At 36.1% G+C, this 19,745-nt stretch overlaps 1 protein-coding gene across 1 annotated transcript in view; it reads left to right on the top strand.

The window, feature by feature from the left end:
- Positions 1 to 4,341: 4,341 nt before the first annotated feature.
- LOC113225368 (cytochrome P450 4c3-like) overlaps positions 4,342 to 19,745 on the top strand; it is a 19,670-nt gene continuing 4,266 nt past the window's right edge. The window contains exons 1-6 of the mRNA XM_026457652.1: positions 4,342 to 4,482; positions 7,340 to 7,446; positions 11,529 to 11,616; positions 14,574 to 14,759; positions 15,777 to 15,852; positions 18,781 to 19,045. Coding sequence (XP_026313437.1) covers positions 4,398 to 4,482; positions 7,340 to 7,446; positions 11,529 to 11,616; positions 14,574 to 14,759; positions 15,777 to 15,852; positions 18,781 to 19,045 — 807 coding nt within the window. The 5' untranslated portion in view covers positions 4,342 to 4,397. The remainder of the gene's footprint in view (positions 4,483 to 7,339; positions 7,447 to 11,528; positions 11,617 to 14,573; positions 14,760 to 15,776; positions 15,853 to 18,780; positions 19,046 to 19,745) is intronic.

Below are 19,745 nucleotides of genomic sequence, written 5' to 3'. Positions count from 1 at the left end.
AAACCGGAACACAGTAAGAAACAGGTAAGGTAGGCAGTACTTCTCTGGACGAACTCTTCCACAAGGAGCTCTACTGCTAACACTAAACATTATAATAATATTTATTATTTATAAAGTATATTACAATTTATAACCACCAATAAGCGTATTATGAACACAGTTGTCCCTTTTTTTTAAAACTACAGTACTTCCGCTTCTCGCACATTTTTCCTTAATAAATTATTTTCAAAAGTATATTTTTATTTTTTTACTGCGTCATAAATATGCAACAAAAGCGGAAGAACAAGAGCTATCAGGTTTTAAGCAATAAAATTATTAAAAAAATATATATTAATGTTTTTTCACGATTATATTTCATAGTTAATTACATTTTGAGTTTCTTAATTTTAGGCATTATAGCCAACTCTCAATAAATAAATAAAAACAAAATCAGATTTTAAGGATCTAAAGGGTGATGTCCATTTAACGAATCAGCATCAGAATCACATCTCAAAAATTGCAAACAGATTTATGGTTATGTGACATATTACTTTAAAGAGGCAGAGTGGACGGGCCATCTAACTATCGTCTTACGTACTCTATTTTCCCTTTAAAAATATTATATAAACAACAGATGTCCATATCGAGTAAGTAGTTAGGTTTTGTACACATTGGAAATGAAACTATTTTTCCGGATTTAAAAGCAGTTAGCCATGACCGTTGACTTTGTGAAGAGCCCGAAGCTTTGGTTTGATTGCAAAAGCGACAGTCTAATACCCCTTTTGCCCGGTCGCCATCTTGAATTGGCCATTTTGAAAAAAATATTTTGACATCCAGTTGGCTCTCATCGCCCTCTACGATATAGAACTCAGTAGAAACTGCTCAGAGTGTGGATCAATATTTGTTCTGGAACCTCGGGACCATGACCTGCGGGTCCTTGTTCGCCTACCGATATGCGGAGAACATTCCAAACGAGAGAATGTAAGTGATTTTAAACCCGGAAAAAATATTTTAATTTTTATATAAATCCGTATTTTAATAACTTATTTTGACAAGAACCTTTATACTGCGAGGTACAAGAACATAAAGTGTCTACATGGATTTGTAGAGTTGCTTGACGACTTAATGCATTCACTTATGCATAATTTATAGAAAAATATTTATTATAAGAACGGACTTTTAATATAATTACCGTGTCTGAGCTTGCTTCAACTCATTCGCATTAAGTTAAACGGTGGACGCGGTGTGTAGCAAGAACTTATTATTTCCAATACCATTCATAGGAAATGTGTTGTATCGAATGTTTAGTGCTTCTTCCTGAAAGTATTATAAAAAGGTTAGTGAGCTAAGTAGCAAACTACGGTGGTGTTTTCCATGACATTTTAATTTTAGGGCTTTATTACCTCATTACAATTACCATTTCATCATCCTTCTCAATTTCACGGTATTTTAATGGGAAATGCACACTAAAAAAATGTTATTGATCTGAGCATCTGAGTTATCTAGTAGCAGTGGATCTAAATGTTTATTGAATTGATATTAAATTATTTTTATGTGAAATTACTCAACTAGTTTGTTATAATTATTAACACAAAGATCGAACACTCAGAAAAAATTCTTTCGATCCGGGCGGATTCGAACCGACGCCTTCTAGCATACCGTGCCAGACGCTATACCAACTAAGCCACAGAACGAACCAGCGGACCTCACGAATTTTTCTGTATGCTTGCGTCGTATCTTTGCATTTAGTTTATCAACGACTTTTTAGCCGTAGCGCCATATATGAGAAATCTGTCAAAGACGGACGGGTCTCACCCCTTGTCGGACCCAACAATAGGATGTAGAAATGGGTTGATGATGATAATCAATAGATTTAATTTTATAACAAATATTTTTTCTATTTATAAAAAACACAGCCTAAAATTGAAGGGACTTCCTTGACTTTTCGCAAACCATGTTCAAAATTTTAATTAATCTTTTCATGATAATATTTACAGCAGCTCTGCAATATTATTGCGTAAATAATAATGTAGTATTTTATACCGTATTTGAATGTACAGCACTGTAATAATCAAAATCTGTTTTCATTACGTGTCAGGTGTCAGTTATACTACCACATTTTCTCGCAAAAAATATTTATATCATTGATTCTGTTGTAAATAGCAACATTTCAATGTACATTTGATACGAAACATTGATATTTCTAGAAATATATATTTTTTGGCTTCCGACATTGTGAGCAAACTTCCGATTGCGTCGAACTTGTACAAAGTTGATATTCGTTAAAAAACGAGCCATTGATGATTGGGTTAAATATTCAAGATCCTTCCATCTGTTAAGTCGAAGAAATACTAACGTTGTGAGGCGCATATAAGTTTCCGGAATGAATAAGAAAAAAATACTATAAATGGTCAGAAATGAATTTATTGTTTCTCAAAATATTCTCCGTTAGCGTTAATGCACTTTTTCATACGAATGAACCAATTTTGAAAACATTAATGCCACTCCTCCGTGACAATCTCTGAAACATATTTTTCATACTCTTTGACAGCCTCTTCAAGTGATGAAAATCGTTAACCGCGTAACTGGTTCTTTTTGGAAATAAATAAAAGTCACAAGGTGCTAGTCCCGACGGACTGTATGTGGGATGGCTCATAAGTTCAACGTTATTCACCTTCAAAAATTCATTTGTCTGTCTGGCCGTGTGAGAATTGGCATTATCGTGGTGCAAGATGATACGGCGTTTACGGTTATTTTTACGGAGTTTGTCAATAACTTCCGGCAAACAAATGGTCGTGTACCAATCACTATTCACGGTACAACGATCCAAAGCAACAGTAGCCACGTGTCCAGTTTTATTAAAAAAAGAAGCAATTATCCGCTTAGAGGCACTTTGCACGCGCGCCACTTTATTTGGTTTCGGCTCATCTCGAAAGACAACACGCTCGATTGCTGCTTTGTTTTGGGATCGTACGTATAAATCCATGTTTCGTCACTTGTTACTATGTCCCACACCAAATTTGACGCTCCTTCGTTGAAGCTGGTAAGCATGGCATTGCACCAAGTGACGCGATCCGTTTTTTGAGCCTCAGTCAAATTGTATGGGATCCACTGAGAGCACAGCTTTTTCACACCCAAATGTTTGTGTAGTATTGATTGTATTTTAACTCATGCCTATGCCTAAAGATGCCCGAATGTTGCGGTATGTCACATGCCTGTCAGTTTTGATCATACGGTGCACAGCATCGATGTTTTTGTTGTTCACAGCAGTGGACGGGCGACCACCACGGAATTCGTCACTGAGATTCATACGACCGCGTTTGAATTCTGCAAACCAGCTGTAAATAGTCGTCTTGCATGGTGCTTCATCACCAAAAACAGTGTGAAGCCGAGTGAAGCTCCGCTGAGCTGTTTATAAATTACACTTAAAATCGTAAAAAACCATACTACGAAAATTTTCGCGAGTTAAATCTATGGTGATGTAGACAACCAATTTCTAAAATGACGCCACAATGTAAAAACAAGTGACAATCAGATGAAACAAACTGTATTCTATAGCCAAAGGTTCCATTTTCAAATGTTGTAATTACTTTTTAAATATTGTTTATGTAAGAGGCCAGTTCCGGAAACTTGTAGTGCGCCCTATGTATTTTTCGTCAAAAAATGGAATTTTTACTTATAAATAGATCAAAAGGAAACAAAATGTTTTTAAAACATTTTGTTTCACTCAAATTGTTAATTTGGCTTTCATGCCTCATCTTCCTTGAAGCATTGATAATGATACAGTGTGGCAACATACGCAGGTCCGAGCTCAGTAAGATCGAAATAATTTTTCTTAGTGTTGTCCGATCTTTGTATCAATAACAGTGTTCGTTTTATTTTTATGATACTAAGTGCCAGGACGCACAAGTCGTGCGCCTGATGGTAAACGACACGCCTGTCCATAGCTGTTGCAGTGCCACTCAGAGCTTTAAATATCAAAGATCTGAACGGTAGCTACGGCCATTGTGCCTGTCACCCTGAGACATAATTTGAAAAGTCCCATGTGCCTGTAATTTCACCAGCACCGGTTATCCTTCAAAACCAGAACGCAGTAATGCTCATATTATTTCTTGGCGGCAGAAATAGGTAAGGTATTTCCCTGGACAAACTCTGTCACAAGGAGCTCCTTCCGGAGCTCTACTGCAACTGTATTATATTTGTTAATGCATTCGTTAATAAATGGGAATTCTATTTGTTAATTCATTCGTTAATAAATGGGAATTCTATTTGTTAATGCAAATATTTATGTCACGCTGTATATAGCACATAGTCAAATTAAGAATTTTCATTTCTTTTTTAGCTAAGCGATGTTAGCTCAACTGATATTTATTGCCTCTCTACCACTGGTGATATTGTTCTGGTGGTATCACTGCCGCATGGTGCTATATACTGGTCGTATTCCTGGACCACTCATTTGGCCACTTCTGGGAAACGCTGCCATCTTCATGATTAGACCTGGAGGTAAATAGTAATTAATAAATTCTATCTATTAAATTCTTTGGCTATATGTTAAAAATATTGTACAAATGAATATACGAAAATATTACAGACGGGGCAAGGGGTACCCACGTGCACATTTATCTGCGCAAACTTTGCCTAGAGCACTGGATTGCAAGTGAATGATCGCAAAATATTTAGAACCGAATATAAACTGAAACTTTTTTTAGAAATATAGCGTAACTTTGATCGTAATTAAGAATTTGATGGTTATGAGATAAAAAAATGCAGGTGCTACACTGATTTCTGAGAAAATATATGGACATAAACAAAACAATCTTAGTGCAGAGTACTAAGAAACCGATCTCAAAAGTCATTCACCCCTTAGTTTGCCACCCTTGGAGGTTATTACACCCTTGGTGGATTATTTTCTTCTAATTTGAATAGAACCACGACTGAGTTTACTCTCTTTGTAACAAAAAAAGAATCATAAAAATCGGTTTTCAAATGGAGCTACCGCGAAACATATGTACATATAAAAAATAATAACAATAATAAACACACTCAACATAGCCCTGCACTAGGGAAAACCTGTGTCGCGGGTGCCACATACTCACACATAGACAACCACAAATTACACCCAAACTCACTACATAAATAAATGTAGGCCATACAAATATTTCTCCCGGCTCGGGAATAGAACCTGGGAGGCACCGGACTGCCTCTCAGGCCAGTTCGTTTAGAACCGTTCGGCCCCGGAGGCAATTAATTAAAAAAACAACTTACTGCTATGAAGTAAACAATACAGGCTACACTATTTTCTGAGATACAAAAATCTATGGACATAAACAAAAAAAGGTTAACCAGTGACGGCGTGTCCATATGCCAAATCGGAACTAAGTACCTACTTACTTACTTAACTTATTTGGGCAACTACCCAAGAGCCTTGATTTGACCCAAACAAACCGCCTACCTCTCTTCCTCCGTTCCAGATACAGCCCCTAAGCACACTTACTCACTGCGCTCAATTACCCCAAATCAAAACTCTAATGGCGTTTTAACCTTTGTTCTGGGACTGTCGGCTATAGCTGGCATTAATAAAACGATAACTATTACATGCAAACTAATAAATAATAAATAAATAAATAAATAACGCACACACTCAACATAGCCTCGCACTAGGGAAACCCTGTGTCGCGGGTGCCATGGACACACACATAGACAACCACAAATTACACCCAAACTCACGAGAGAAATAAATGTAAGCCGTACAAACATTTCTCCCGGCCCGGGAATCGAACCTGGGACCTCTGCGTGGCAGTCCGGCATGGTAACCGTTCGGCCACGGAGGCAGCCACGGAGGCAGCAAACTAGCCTTAAGTGAGTGGTTTCTAAGATATTCAGCTTTCAAAATGGTACAGCGCTAAGTGCACATCAAGCTTGATAACTTAAGACGCTATACAACCACAAATAGCTTTAGTTTATTCCGCATAACAGTGAAAGTGTTGAATCAAACACTTTAGAAAAAATATATAGTAAAATAGAGGATATACCTGCACTGGTTACTCTATGCGGTGTGAAAACATGATTCCTAAAAATTTTCATGATAGGAAAAATAACATAAACTTTACCACTTTTATTACATCGATATCTCCCACGTAAGTTGTTGTAAGTCAAAGTACCATATTATGCTTTATAACTTAAATGTATCCTTTTTTATGTATATTATAGGTTCCATTTTTAAAACTAAAGAAATAAGTTAGTGTTCGGTTTTCAAACATGGAACCTTTAATATACACAAAAAAGGATATATTTAAGTTAAAAAGGAAAATATGGTATTTTGACTTACAACAACTTACGTGAGAGGTATCAAAATTTTCTTGATACAAAACCGCTGTTCAAAAGTTACTTAACATATATATACCAATGACGTATTTATATCAACTGAACTTTATAGAACAATTTTACTATACGTGTATACTATACGATAATATATTTTTGAAATGGCTTTAGTAAATGGCGTTTTATAAACGAATAAAAAAATAAATTCTGAAACAAACCCCGTATCGCTGGCGCTCGACCCAAGCAAAATGAACCGTATTACTACGGGAAAAAAAATTTAATTCGACCTGAGGTATCGACTCTTAAATAGTTCGTATTATTAGTATCTATTATTAGTTCGTATTAATAGTAGTATCGACTCTTAAGATTAAGTTTGTGACTTATAAAAAGAGGTTTAAGTTCGCTTTTCTTTTAAATTAAATGGACTTGCTCTTGAGCAAAGATAGGATCTCCGATGGAACGAGCTCGCCCAGAAGATGCCTATTCAGTCATACCTAGATACTCGGGTTGTATGAGCTCGGAAACACAGTCCAAGGCAGGGAATTTTATTCCTGATCTGTGCGCACAAGATGACGTTAGCTCTTAGAACGCCTGAACGAAATATCGTCAAGAAAGGATGATGTCCCGCCGTACGTCTGGATATCCAATAGTAAAAGGGTACGGGCAGGATGAGTTGATGGAGCGCTTGGGCACACTCACCGAAATATATTCTGTAGAAAACCGAGAGGCAACTTCATATCAACCAAAATGGTGTTTACAAAACGAATTTTGATTAAGTTTAAGCAAGAAATTAAATAAAACTTTGGTTTTGTAAAAAAATATGCTTGGATGCCATTTTGAAAAATCCTTGTATTTTAAAAATATATAAAATGGTGGACGGGGGTTAAGCTCCATAATAAATAAATCAAACCTCAATAAAAGACGGATATTGCGTACATTATTTTTCTGTTACTACAGCGTCGCTTAGGTGACGTGTCACCGAGCGCCGTTTAAAATAATTATTGTCACGAATTGATAAGTGTTATATTTTTTATTCTAGATCAACTGACCCTTGTAGATGAATTAATGAAACGTTATGGACAATACGTGAGATTATGGTTGGGACATGAATTAAACATCATTGTCGGGAACCCAGCTGATGTTAGGGTACGTACTAAACTTTTTGATTACTTCATTATCATCATTTCAGTCCACAGACATCCACTCCTGGATATAAAAGCTCAAAGCTTGCCACGACAACCGGTCTTGCGCTGCTTGCAACCAGCGTATTCCCGCAACCGTCGTGTGTTGTCTGTCCACATTTGTCTTCCGGTGCGTGGTTGCTACTCGAGATCTCTTTGGCTCCATCGGCTATCTCGATACCTCCAATGAACACTTCGCCAACTTAATGCCTCCGTGGCCGAACGGTTACCATGCCGGACTGCCACGCAGAGGTCCCAGGTTCGATTCCCGGTCCTGGAGAAATATTTGTATAGCCTACATTTATTTCTCTCGTGAGTTTGGGTGTAATTTGTGGTTGTCTATATGTGTGTCCATGGCACCTGCAACACAGGGTTTCCCTAGTGCGGGGCTATGTTGATTGTGAGCGTTATTATTATTACTATTATAATTATTCGTCGAGTATACAACCAGAAACAGAGACAAAATGTCATTTAATTAATTTGAAAACTATTCTGCCATATTATTGCGGTGACAACTGCGATCCGATTGGCCAACCCGAATTCGAAACAATTGACGGGTGTCGTCAATTGTTTCACTCCAAATCGACCAGTTTAACTTGAGCTTTGCTATAATGAAAAATAAAAATTAGTTTAATATTTAATTACCGAAGAAATGTGATTCCGTTTGTTTTGTAATTAGATGTTTTGCTGTTTTTCCCACACTACCGAATGGAACAGCCCCCACATTGTTAGAGATATTATCTTTATTACAATAAATACAGAATATTTTTGGAATATACGGAGACGTACACACAAGTCAGTTGTTGGCGTTCAGCTTTCTAATTTGTGATTTCAGCGCAAACGACAGTCGTTATTTAAAAGTGATTTTTTTAGTGATTTGCCTGTTGAGTTGCCAGGGATGGATGGTCCTTATTAGGTCTCTATTTCTGGCTATATACTCGATGTAATTATGGAACCGGTTCTGTTTTAAGCTTGTTTTTTGTTTCTTTTTTCACAAAATTAGTCTTTTGTTTTTTTACAAATGTTGTTTTTTGTTTCTTTATTTTTTTCCACAAAATTCTGTGAGCATAATATTACTAAATAAATAATAATATGGTTGTTTACAAAAATAACTGAAACTAACCAAAAAATAATGTTGGCAGTTGTTCATTGGAGGTATCGATCTGTTCTGCGTGCAAAGTGCTCCACTCATCGCTTATTTTTTTACTTAATAACTTCCATTACTTAATATGTAGTTGCAAATGCAGAATTGTAGTAAAGTTGTACAGCGTACTTATGAGCCACTTCGTACATTATGTAAAAATGCAAAAGATTAAGAGACATAATTATGTATACAGTTCATGTAGAGTTTTTAGACTTTCGCAATTGCTACACAATGGAAATGAAACTAACTTTTCAGATCCAAATCGCGTACCTATATTTGTTCGTTCAAACAAACCGTTTGTTTCGGTTTATTTAGATACGAAATAGTTTAATTTTCAAGACATAAAGTCAGGTGGAGTAAGAGGAACACAGGGGGGAGAGGGACTAAAATCCATAATACCTAAAGTAAAGCCTTTAGCATTATAGTCTCTCAGTCGGTGAAACAGACAAACAAATTAGTTTTAACGGTTGTAAAGAGATGTTGCTACGATGTTTCAAATTTGAATGAGGAGAAAAAAAATTGACAGTTGTGTAGTCCGAAAACACGAAATGGGCGCGTAATTTTTTCTTTGCTGGATCTTGGTGAAAAAAGTGCTGGAGATTATTTTTATAGAAAAACATTAGACAAGAGGAACATATGTTCCTCTTCCCCCGTGTCAGGGCCAGCCTTTTAAAGCCAGCAGTAAAATTCTGGAAGCACATTTTTTCCATCAGGAATTTTTAGAAAATTTAATATTTTAGTCTGAAACTAAAAAAAAAATTGCATGAGCTCTAATACTAATGACTAATAATAATAATGACGTAGTCTAAGAACAAACACAAAAATGGCTCATTAGCAGCTACGCGTAGCTAACGTGCAATGCTACGTGGCCACACTACTTCTATACCAAATTTCAATTGATTTAGTGAAACGGTTTTCAAAGTAGAGTGGTTATGGTGACTAAAGAAGATAATATAAGAAAAAAGAAATTTTGTTAGAAGAGTAAATTTATTTTTGGACCAAACATTGTTTTTCTATTATGATTTTAAAAAGTACTGTATGTAGTAAGCTTTGCACTAAAAAAATATAACAGGTTCACTTTTCTTTAATGTCACCCCTGACCTTGACTTGTATGTTCCTTTTGCCGCAAAATTAATTTTTCAATTTTTTTTGATAACTATACGTTATTTCAATGGTTTTAAGATTAAATTTGATTGAAATAGTTTTACTTAGGACTTAACTACGGGTATATTTAAATAAATATTATGTTTATATGAAATATGATATCAGTTAATCCTACCCCATTTTTTGGGGGAAGATAAACTTAGCCCAACCCGAACGTTTTTGTCAGATAATAGGGGTTAAAGTATGAAATTGCCGATTTGTACTGAAAATCTAAATTGTTTATTTTTTAAATTTTTAACAAATTTATTTAATCAAAATAGTTGCCATTATTATCTATACATTGCTGCCATCTAATGGGAAGGTTATTAATGCCTTTGAGATAGAACTCCGACGATCTACACTGCACAAACTGTGTGAAAGTATTTTGTACTGCCTCCTGGGAAGAAAACTTCTTGTCACGTAGATAATTGTCCAAATCACGAAAAGAATGGTAGTCCGTTGGAGCAAGGTCTGGTGAATACGGAGGATGACGAATGGTTCCTGAAGGGTCAAAATGGTTTCTCGTGCTGTGTGAAGTCTCGCGTTGTCGTGGAGCAATAATGGTGAAGATCGATTCATGAGTCGGGGCTGTTTTACTGCTAGTTTTGTCAACATGGTTCGGAGTTCGGCACAATAGACATCTGCCGTTATTGCTTGACCAGATCGGAGAAAACTATAGTGAATAACACCATGCTGAGACCACCAAACAGTTACCATTACCTTTTTATTGGTAAGTTTTGCTTTAGGACACTGTTGTGACATTTGACCTGGGGTCAGCCATTGCATTTTTCTTTTCCGGTTATCATAAAGAATCCACTTTTCATCACATGTTACAATTCGATCCAATATTCCTTCATTTCTGTACCGGTTCAACAAGGCAACACAAGTTTCAACACGCGTTTCTTTCTGCAGATCAGTCAAATCATGAGGCACCCATTTTTCGTATTTTTTTATTTTATTGATTTGACGCAAGTGAGTCAATATTGTGGGTAAGGTAACGTTAAACCATGCCGCTAATTCCTGGGTAGTTTGACTAGGATCGGCTTCCACTATCTCTCTTAATTCATCGTTATTCACCTGTGTCGGGCGGTCTTCCTCGTGGCTCGTTCTTTAAGTCGAAATTTCCATCACGAAAGCGTTTAAACCAAAATCGCACAGTGCGTTCATTAGTAGACCCCTCTCCAAACGCAGCATTGATATTGCGGGCTGTTTCTGCCGCGTTAGTTCCGCGTCGGAACTCGTATTAAAAAATCACTCGAATTTTCGCAGTATCCATCTTTCTTGTCTAAATTGAATAACAAAAACAATTGAAAGTCGATATTCAAATGTTTCAAATTTAAAAAAAAAAGATCACAGAAACCATTTGAAAAAAGTTTCATTCGAAAACCTCAAACCATGAAGATTCTATGAAAATTCAAAGAACCTATTGCAATAAAACGGCAATTTCATACTTTAACCCCTAATACATCGTAAGTATTAATTTTAGCGTAACAATTACTAAAACATGGAAAACTGTTAAACAAGTCAAGATTAGATTATTTCGAAATTCGTATAAGACATTATTATATTTGTTATATTATATTATTTATTCCTCCTAGAACGCATAACATTTGGCTCGAAATAAAGTATGTTCCTCTTACCCCACCCGACCTTAGTTCGATCAATAAAGGTTATTTGTAATGCAAAATATCACTATCGTATTGTATTTCTGACTTTGTTCGTGATTTTTATTTAAGAAAATTATACTATGTATATTTCAGCGGTTGCTAACGAATAACAAAGTTAATAAAAAAGGACCCGCCTACAAATATATGGAAACATTTGTTGGCCCTGGAATATTGTCTGGAGGTAAGTCATAGAAAAAGAAAATTTTACATTTCTATTAAGTAATCCTAAGTCACTTAGTAGAGACATTTCACCCTTTATGTAATAAGGTCACTTCTGCAAAATTACTACTTTTCAAGAGAGGCGTTTAAAGATTATAGGAACGAAATTGGTCGATAACTTTTTATGTTTGAATAGGAGAGTTATATTAACACTACGCCAACTTCATTTTTTGGTCATCTCTGTTTTTATTTTGTTTTTTGTTTCTTTTTTCACAAAATTCGTTTTTTTGTATTTTTTCTAATGTTGTTTTTTGTTTCTTTATATTTTTTCACAAAATTTGTTTTCATTGTATTTTGTTATTTTGTCTTTATTTTTTTTCCGCAGAATTCGGGAAGCATTATATTAATAAATAAAATAGGGCTGTTTACATCAAAAACAGAAAATGACCACAAAATTAAATTGGCGTAGGGTTCGAAGTATCGATAAGTTTCATGTAGTTAGTATTATTTTTATGACTTTCATATGATAAAATTACTTTTGACCTATGTAAGTTTTAATTTTTATTTATTACACCATGTACTTTTATTTATTACACATTTTAGTTATTATACCATGGATGCGAATAGAGAACTCTGTAAATATCTATAGAGTTCTCAGGTTTTCGCGATTGTTGCACATAGGAAATGGAACTGTTTTTCAGGATTTAAATCGCATAATAATATATTTGTTTTTTGAAACAAACCATACAGGCCCCATGGTCACGGTTGACTGAGGTGATACAGTCATCAACCAGTTATGTCTAATATTAATGCAAACCACCCTATAATTTCACTATAGTTACAAAAGTTATTAATTAAAACCTTATTTTTAATTTTACAAAGAAACATTCCAATTTACGCTACATTGTTTTATAAATTATTTTATTGTAACAATATGAAATTTTTATTTAGTTAAATTTATTATTAATCAATAATGGAAATTAGAATAAATTAAAACATATTAATTAGTACTGCAGTCTTATGTCTGTTTGGGATTTTTCATCAGAGGAAAGTGTAATAACGTTGGTTTGTTTGAAAAAACAAATATACGCGGTTTAAATCCGGAAAAATAGTTTCATTTCCTATCTGTACATATCTGTTACGGGACCGTAGGAGATACGTCACTTACTTACACAACCTGACCTATTTAAAGATATTCATATAATTATTGATAATAATTTTAAAAAAACGCCGTGATACCCTAATGGTTTCACCTACCACCTCTCGAGCAGAGGCCGTGGGTCCGGAGTCGCACCTTACGTAGTAACTATTAATAAAAATGGAAGTAACTTCATATGCTACTCCTCGAACCTACGTTATTAAGTTAAGAATAATCTATATCGCTTTTCGGTGAAAGAGAACATCCTCATGAAACCTGCACGTCGATGAAGGTTCACAACCCTCGAAAAACGATAGAGGGGGCCCGTGCCCACTAGTGGGACGTATAAATGGGTTGATGATGAACATAATTAACCGATTTTAAAAAAGGAGGAGATCCTCAATTCGACTGTTACGCAATAACTCCGGAGGCATTTGTGAACCGATTTTGATGATTATTTTTTGTTGGAAAGAGGTCAGTAGTGGTCCCGTTTACTTTGACGAAAATATTCCACCTCTAAGGGTGGCAAACTAAGGGATGAATGACTTTTGAGGTCGGTTTTTTAGTACAATGCAGTATAGTATCAGCAAGACAGTAGATGATATTATAATAATAAGTATAGTTACAATAATTATAACTTTTTATAAACAAAAACTGACCTTTTATTGAAATCGGTTACCGGAAAATATGCCAAACCGGATTCATCCCCAACTTTGATACTCTTATAGGTGGAATATTTTCTTCAAATTTAAATTGGACCAATGCTGAAGTGGGCCGCGGACACATTGAACCCCGGGGTCGATTCAAAACCTTACGATAACTCTGTTGTCGACCGATTTCTTTTCATTTTTATTCACAATACCCGAATCGAACGTTAAACTGTCGTACTCGAAACCGAACCGGAATGACGTCACACCCATACGATTACTCGAATACGATTATTTGAATGCAAAACCAATGCATTCCTATATTTTAGACCTTTAAAGTCTTATAAATGTATGTAACAAGATTTTCATTTTTCTTATGAACTATTTCACCGAGTAACTTCGTAAACGCTGTTGGATAACGATATCGTTTCCGAACGGGGGGTCTACTCTCGATTTCCGCCCGACATCCGCCCGAAACAATTACTGTCAAATAAGTAATATTCGACAAAATTAAAAGACAAGTATCAAGTATGAAGCTTCATTCGCATCACGCGTCTTTTCATTTGGTCAAGTATTGCTTATATGGCAGTAATTGTTTCGGACGGATGTCGGACGGAGATCGAGAGTAGACCCCGAACGTTTAACTCGCAATGTTCTGAATAGCTCGGCTGTTTTGACGACTGTCGCTTGCCGAAAGCGACCGTGTGGCCCACCACAGTGTTTACTCCTAGTCGCTTTGGTCGACTTAAGGTATTTTCCAACGAAAAAGGAATCATCAAAATCGGTTCACAAATGCATCGCGTAACATACATAAAAATACAGCCGAATTGAGTTTTTTGAAGTCTGTTTGAAAATACTAATAGTAACTAACGACACTCTGTAAATGTCTTTTATAACGTTCACACTAACGTCATTTCACTATTATAGACGACCTCGGTGGCCCAACGGCTTATACCGTGTAATAAGTATAAGTAGTGTATAAGGTCTCTGGTTCGATTCAAGTAAAACCAAGCTGGGAAATAAACGTTTCTAAATTGGTATTGGTCCGGGTGTTCTGGGAAGTGCTCCAGAGTGAATTCCCTTGCTCTGGTTCTCATAACACAGGGGATTCCCTAGTTTGAGACCAGGCAAAAAAGTAATGATTGGCAAATATAGACATCAAGCAACATTATACAATAGTTTAGTACATTTCAGGCCCTACCTGGCGACTTCACAGAAAGATAGCCAACCTATCGTACAACAAGAAAGCAATTCAACATTACTCTGTGGCGTCCAACAAATACGCCATTAGACTAGCTGAAGTATTGGGCAACAAGGAACCTAATGTTACTTTCAATGTATACCACGATGTTGTCAAATTTACTACATTGAGCACTTGCGGTAAGTAGCACATACAGGTCCATTTATCGGACACAAATTTCATCGCGCTAACCACGCGCGGTCGCCGAGCGGAGTACGCGTTGCCCCGCGCAGCGACCGCATGCGTCTAACTGTTATGGCAAAATACACTTTATTTATTTAGCTTTTACGCTTAAATGAGCGTCTGTAACAGACACGCGGGCGATCTGCACGGCGACCGCGCGGTTATATTATTCAGACGAATTTAAAAGTTGTTGCCTAGTAAATAGAATTCAGATTCGCCATTAAAGAGCACAAAGGCGTGGTAACTGGGCGTACGCTGCGTGGCGGCGCGCAATCTTTCTCCCCGTATAACTGGGCGGTTAGGCTCAATTTACAATGCGGGGGAACGGAATGGAAGCGCCAATTTCGCCTCGCTGCGCGAGAAGACACGTGCAGTCGGCCGCGCCTTGGCTGTAGTATTTCGTTGACGTTTGACGTCAGAAGAACGAGAAGAACGAGTAAGAAACTCTAGGGATTGCTCTTTTGAAATAAACGTAAACGCTGTAGAATACACTATGAATCAAATTTGTGTGGAATCTAGACCCATGTTGTCTTTCCATACGACTTTATCTAACAAGTAGAACGAGAGTACAGGGCCAGGATCCGACGTCGACAAGCGCGTGATAGCAACTGACGGCGCAGCCAAAATAAAACCCAAAACCAAAATTTTGCCGGTTGTCTGCTGTAGATACCTACTTAAAGAAAAACATTTCCATATGAAAATTTAGTAGGTGTATAAAGTTACATATTTTTTTCTTAAATAATTCTTTTTTGTACTTTCATTGCAGCCTGTTTTCAGGATTTTATATGATCGGATAAAGTACATCATATCGTGTAAGACATTAGCACATTAGACAATATCCCTAAGGTATCGAATATTTTTTGTAATACCCTTTTTGGTAGTAAATACCAAACAATTTGATCTAGGAAAACAGCTTTTCTCGCTTCTCCTCCGGTGACTCAGCTTAAGAAATAACCTGCAACTATGCATTACAGATTCAATAATGGGTTTATCCGAAGATGAAATCAAAAACGTAAGGGGGATGAGTGCCGTCGTAGCAGATACTCAAGAGTAGGTAAACTATAATACATACCTCTTTAAACTCTAATGTCTTTTTATCATTTTACAGTAGACCGTTTGTGGATAAAAAATGTATCTGGTCCCAATCCAAATCAAGCTTTAATTAATGCTTTTATTAATTATGTAATATATATTGAAAGCAATCCTACTTCTGATCTAAAAATTTTTCATGGTAAACATAGTAATGAAACTCCAGTGACTGTTACAAATTATATTATAAGATCATTTCACTATAAATCCAAACAAAACGAAGCCACGTCCCTTCTCGTCAAATATGTTTTTCACAGTGGCGGTTAATCTCCATGTACTCGATGTCTCCTTACTACAGTAGTAACTGAAAAAGGTCAAAACTCCGTCTTATCTATTATAGATGGCCGTGGATATCATTTAATACCTCTTTAATATGGAATATAAAAAGTCATTTTTTTCCTTGTAATATATTATTCAAATAATGATCATGCGCTAAAATTATTTTCTGAATATTGATTTCTGAATAAATAAATGGCATTGTGTATTACAAACTAATTTATAAATTAACGCTTCCTGATGTGCATAGATGTCGCTAACCCTAAAAAAAATAAAAGAATAGCGGGTACTGTCCATAAAAATCTGTGCAATAAGCGCCTTCTATTTGATTTGTTCGTTATCACTAGAAATTTAGTAGCAGTAGAGCTCCTTGTGAAAGAGTTCGTCCAGGGAAGTACTGCCACCTATTTCTGCCGCGAAGCAGCAATGTCAGCAGTACTGTGTTCCGGCTTTGAAGGGTAAGGGGTGCTGGTGAAATTACAGGCACATAGGACTTGTCAATTTATGTCTCAGGGTGACGGGTGCAGTAGCAGTGCCCCTCAGATCTTTGCGATTTAACTCTGAGTGGCACTGCAACTGTTATGGACAGGCGTGTAGCTTACCATCAGGCCCACTACTTTAGGATATCTTTGATAACTTGCAGCTTGTCAATGTAAAAAGTTACAAAAATAGCTATTTGTGCTCATCACGACATCTAGTATACCAATAGGTACTAAATAGACGACTACGCTGTCTTGCATTACGATTAAAAATTCTTTAGTTATGGATACATGTTATAGCAAACACTTCCCTGCTGACAGAAAATGAGTAAATTAGCATTGATAACATAGCCATGTAAAAAAGAGTAGAGATGAAAATGAAAACGCAAGTGCGACATCGTGATGTTTTTTAACTTCCAAAGACCCAGCAAAGTACAATGGGAAAAACGCTGAACGCCCGATGTAGTGCATCAAAATCAAAAAAATCAAAATCAAAATAATCTTTATTTCATAGGTAAGCATTATTACACTTGAAATTGTCACATTGGTTAAACTCTATCGTTCTTTCGTAAGGCAGTTTCCCCTGAGAAGAATGAGCAATTAACTCTAGGGGTTGCTCTTTGTAAATAACCTTTGTACACTTTCAATATTTGCAATATTTTTTTTGTTTTCAATCATCATAGATCGAGACTACCTCCTAATACATAAATTGTATTAAATATAATTACATGCTTCAGACCCCAGCAAATATGTTCTCATATTTTTATGAAAAACATATTTCTGTATATACTCTATTGTCATATACTTTTATAATATATAACACTAAATTTGAATGAGATATTTCTGGGTATCACTGGGTCTTAAGAGATTATGCAGTCGATAAATAGGTCATACTTACACAACCTGAAAGGGTTGTAATCCTAACAAGCCCTGATCAGGTTCACGGCAATAAAACAAAAAACTTCAGGTCCACAAATTTATTTAAAGTCGGATTAAGATATTAAGTAGACACTTACCCCAAAAGGGCCGAGTTATACTGAATTACAGATACGTATTCATAGGTACATGATAAAGGCTGTAGCGGTTATAACTTATTAAAATTAGCTCATGATTCAGATTACTAATGATAATAAACTTAATAAAGGAATCAAAATTAGACGCGATTGAATTTTAACAGCTCCGTACGCTGTCGCGATCGAACAGGTAGTGACAGTGGAACGAAACAAAATCAGAATGCGAGGCAAAATAACTATGGACAATTCAAAATTTTAATTTAGATACGAGCGGCCAGGCACTGGAGAAAGGCGATAAAAAGGTGGGATGACGATGTAAGGTCACAAACCTAACCTAATTGAAGATGTTTAAAAATAAATAAAAAAACACAGTGGTAGCCTAATGGTAACCTACCGCCTTTCAAACAGAGACCGTGGGTTCGAATTCATCTGAGTTTCTCGGAATTTATGTGCGAAATTTAATTTGAAACCATGAGCTTTTCGTTGATGGAAAACGTGATGAATCCTACAAAGAAGGTTCACGTCTTCGGAAAACCCGCAGTGGACCAGTGCGGTGGGCTATGGCCTAAACCCGTGCCCAGCATTGGGACGTATAAACGGGTTGATGATAAAATAATAATATGATGATAAATATTCTGCCTGAGATTCACTTAAGGGTTCCAGCTAAGCAGTTACGTAACGAGTCAGTAATTCATTTACCTACCTGTCGCTTTACAAAATTATAAACGGAATTCGTTTATATGGCGTGCGAGCAATAATTTTAACAAAGTTTCTGCTCTTTACGATTTTGATTTGTTCAACACAAACTGTGCGTAAGTTATATAATTTTTTTATTACTAAAGTAATCTAATTTGCATAACGTTAGTACACTGTACTGAGATTATATCATGTGTCATCTGTTATAGTGTCGTTTAGTTGTTTAGTGTTGTCAACGCTGTATTTTGCTACTGTATTTTTATCAGTAGGGAACTGTTTTTGTTTATAATTATTTAATATAGTTTATATTACATTGCGATACAAGCTGATTGTACCCTTAAAAAACAATAAAAATAAGTACTTACTAAAAAATACTCATAATAACCAACGACTGTGTGAAATTTTTGTAATCTTTTCTTTCACAGTATCTACGACTTCGCATATTCGAATATGACATTCTGGTGGTTACGTTTACCCTTAATATACTGGCTAAGTGGCAGAAAATCGAAAGAGAAATATTATAAAACAAACATCGATTTAATGACTGCGGACATAATATCGTTGAGAAAAAATGCAATAGAGAAATATGGTGTCGTTGAAGAATCCATGTGTGTGGTGGACAGGTACATAATGTCGGGTGAATTGACTGACCAGGAAGTTATGTGGGAGATTATAACGTTTTTTACAGCCGTAAGTATCTTTTTTGTAGGGCTGACGATTTGTAGAGGCGTAGCTGTCTTAGACACGGTCCACACGGTGCTATGGTACCGTAGCGGCGGTGACAGAAGAGTGTTGTTCGAACAACTGTCCATTAACAAAAATGGATCCGAAGAGATGAGTGTTGTTGTTCTTATTACTGTGCTCTGTCAAAAGCGATGTAAAAGCACATGATGATACTGGATTAAACCTTTTATTGCATTAAAAAATAGAGTGCACCGTGTTATCACACGGTCATAACATACAATTAGCCATGGTAGACATACCATGGCTAATTGTATTGTGGTCAAAACACAAAACTGCGATGCGATGTATCGCAGAAATCTAGGGGCTCGCAAGACGCATCGCAAGAATTTGCAAATTGCTTATACATATACTTTTTATCAATAACAGCAGTGCAACCCTCTTTTAACCGACTTCAAAAAAGGTGGAGGTACTCAATTCGACTGTACGTTTTTTTGTATGTACGTTACGCGATAACTTCGGTATTTGTGAACCAATTTTCATGATTCTATTTTGTTGGAAAGAGGGTATCTCCATAGTGGTCCCATTTAATTTTTGAAGAAAATCATCCATCTCTAAGGGTGGCTGTTCACGCATGAAGATTCATTTTTATAAATAGCGCTTAGTTTTTATTATAAGCAGCAATTATTTTAATGGTTGATTTTGCTAT

The sequence above is a fragment of the Hyposmocoma kahamanoa genome, unplaced genomic scaffold, assembly GCF_003589595.1.
Source record: "Hyposmocoma kahamanoa isolate Upper Pololo Valley unplaced genomic scaffold, ASM358959v1 160, whole genome shotgun sequence".
Classification (NCBI taxonomy): Eukaryota; Metazoa; Arthropoda; class Insecta; order Lepidoptera; family Cosmopterigidae; genus Hyposmocoma; species Hyposmocoma kahamanoa.
This window is presented reverse-complemented; position numbering and strand designations above follow the sequence as displayed.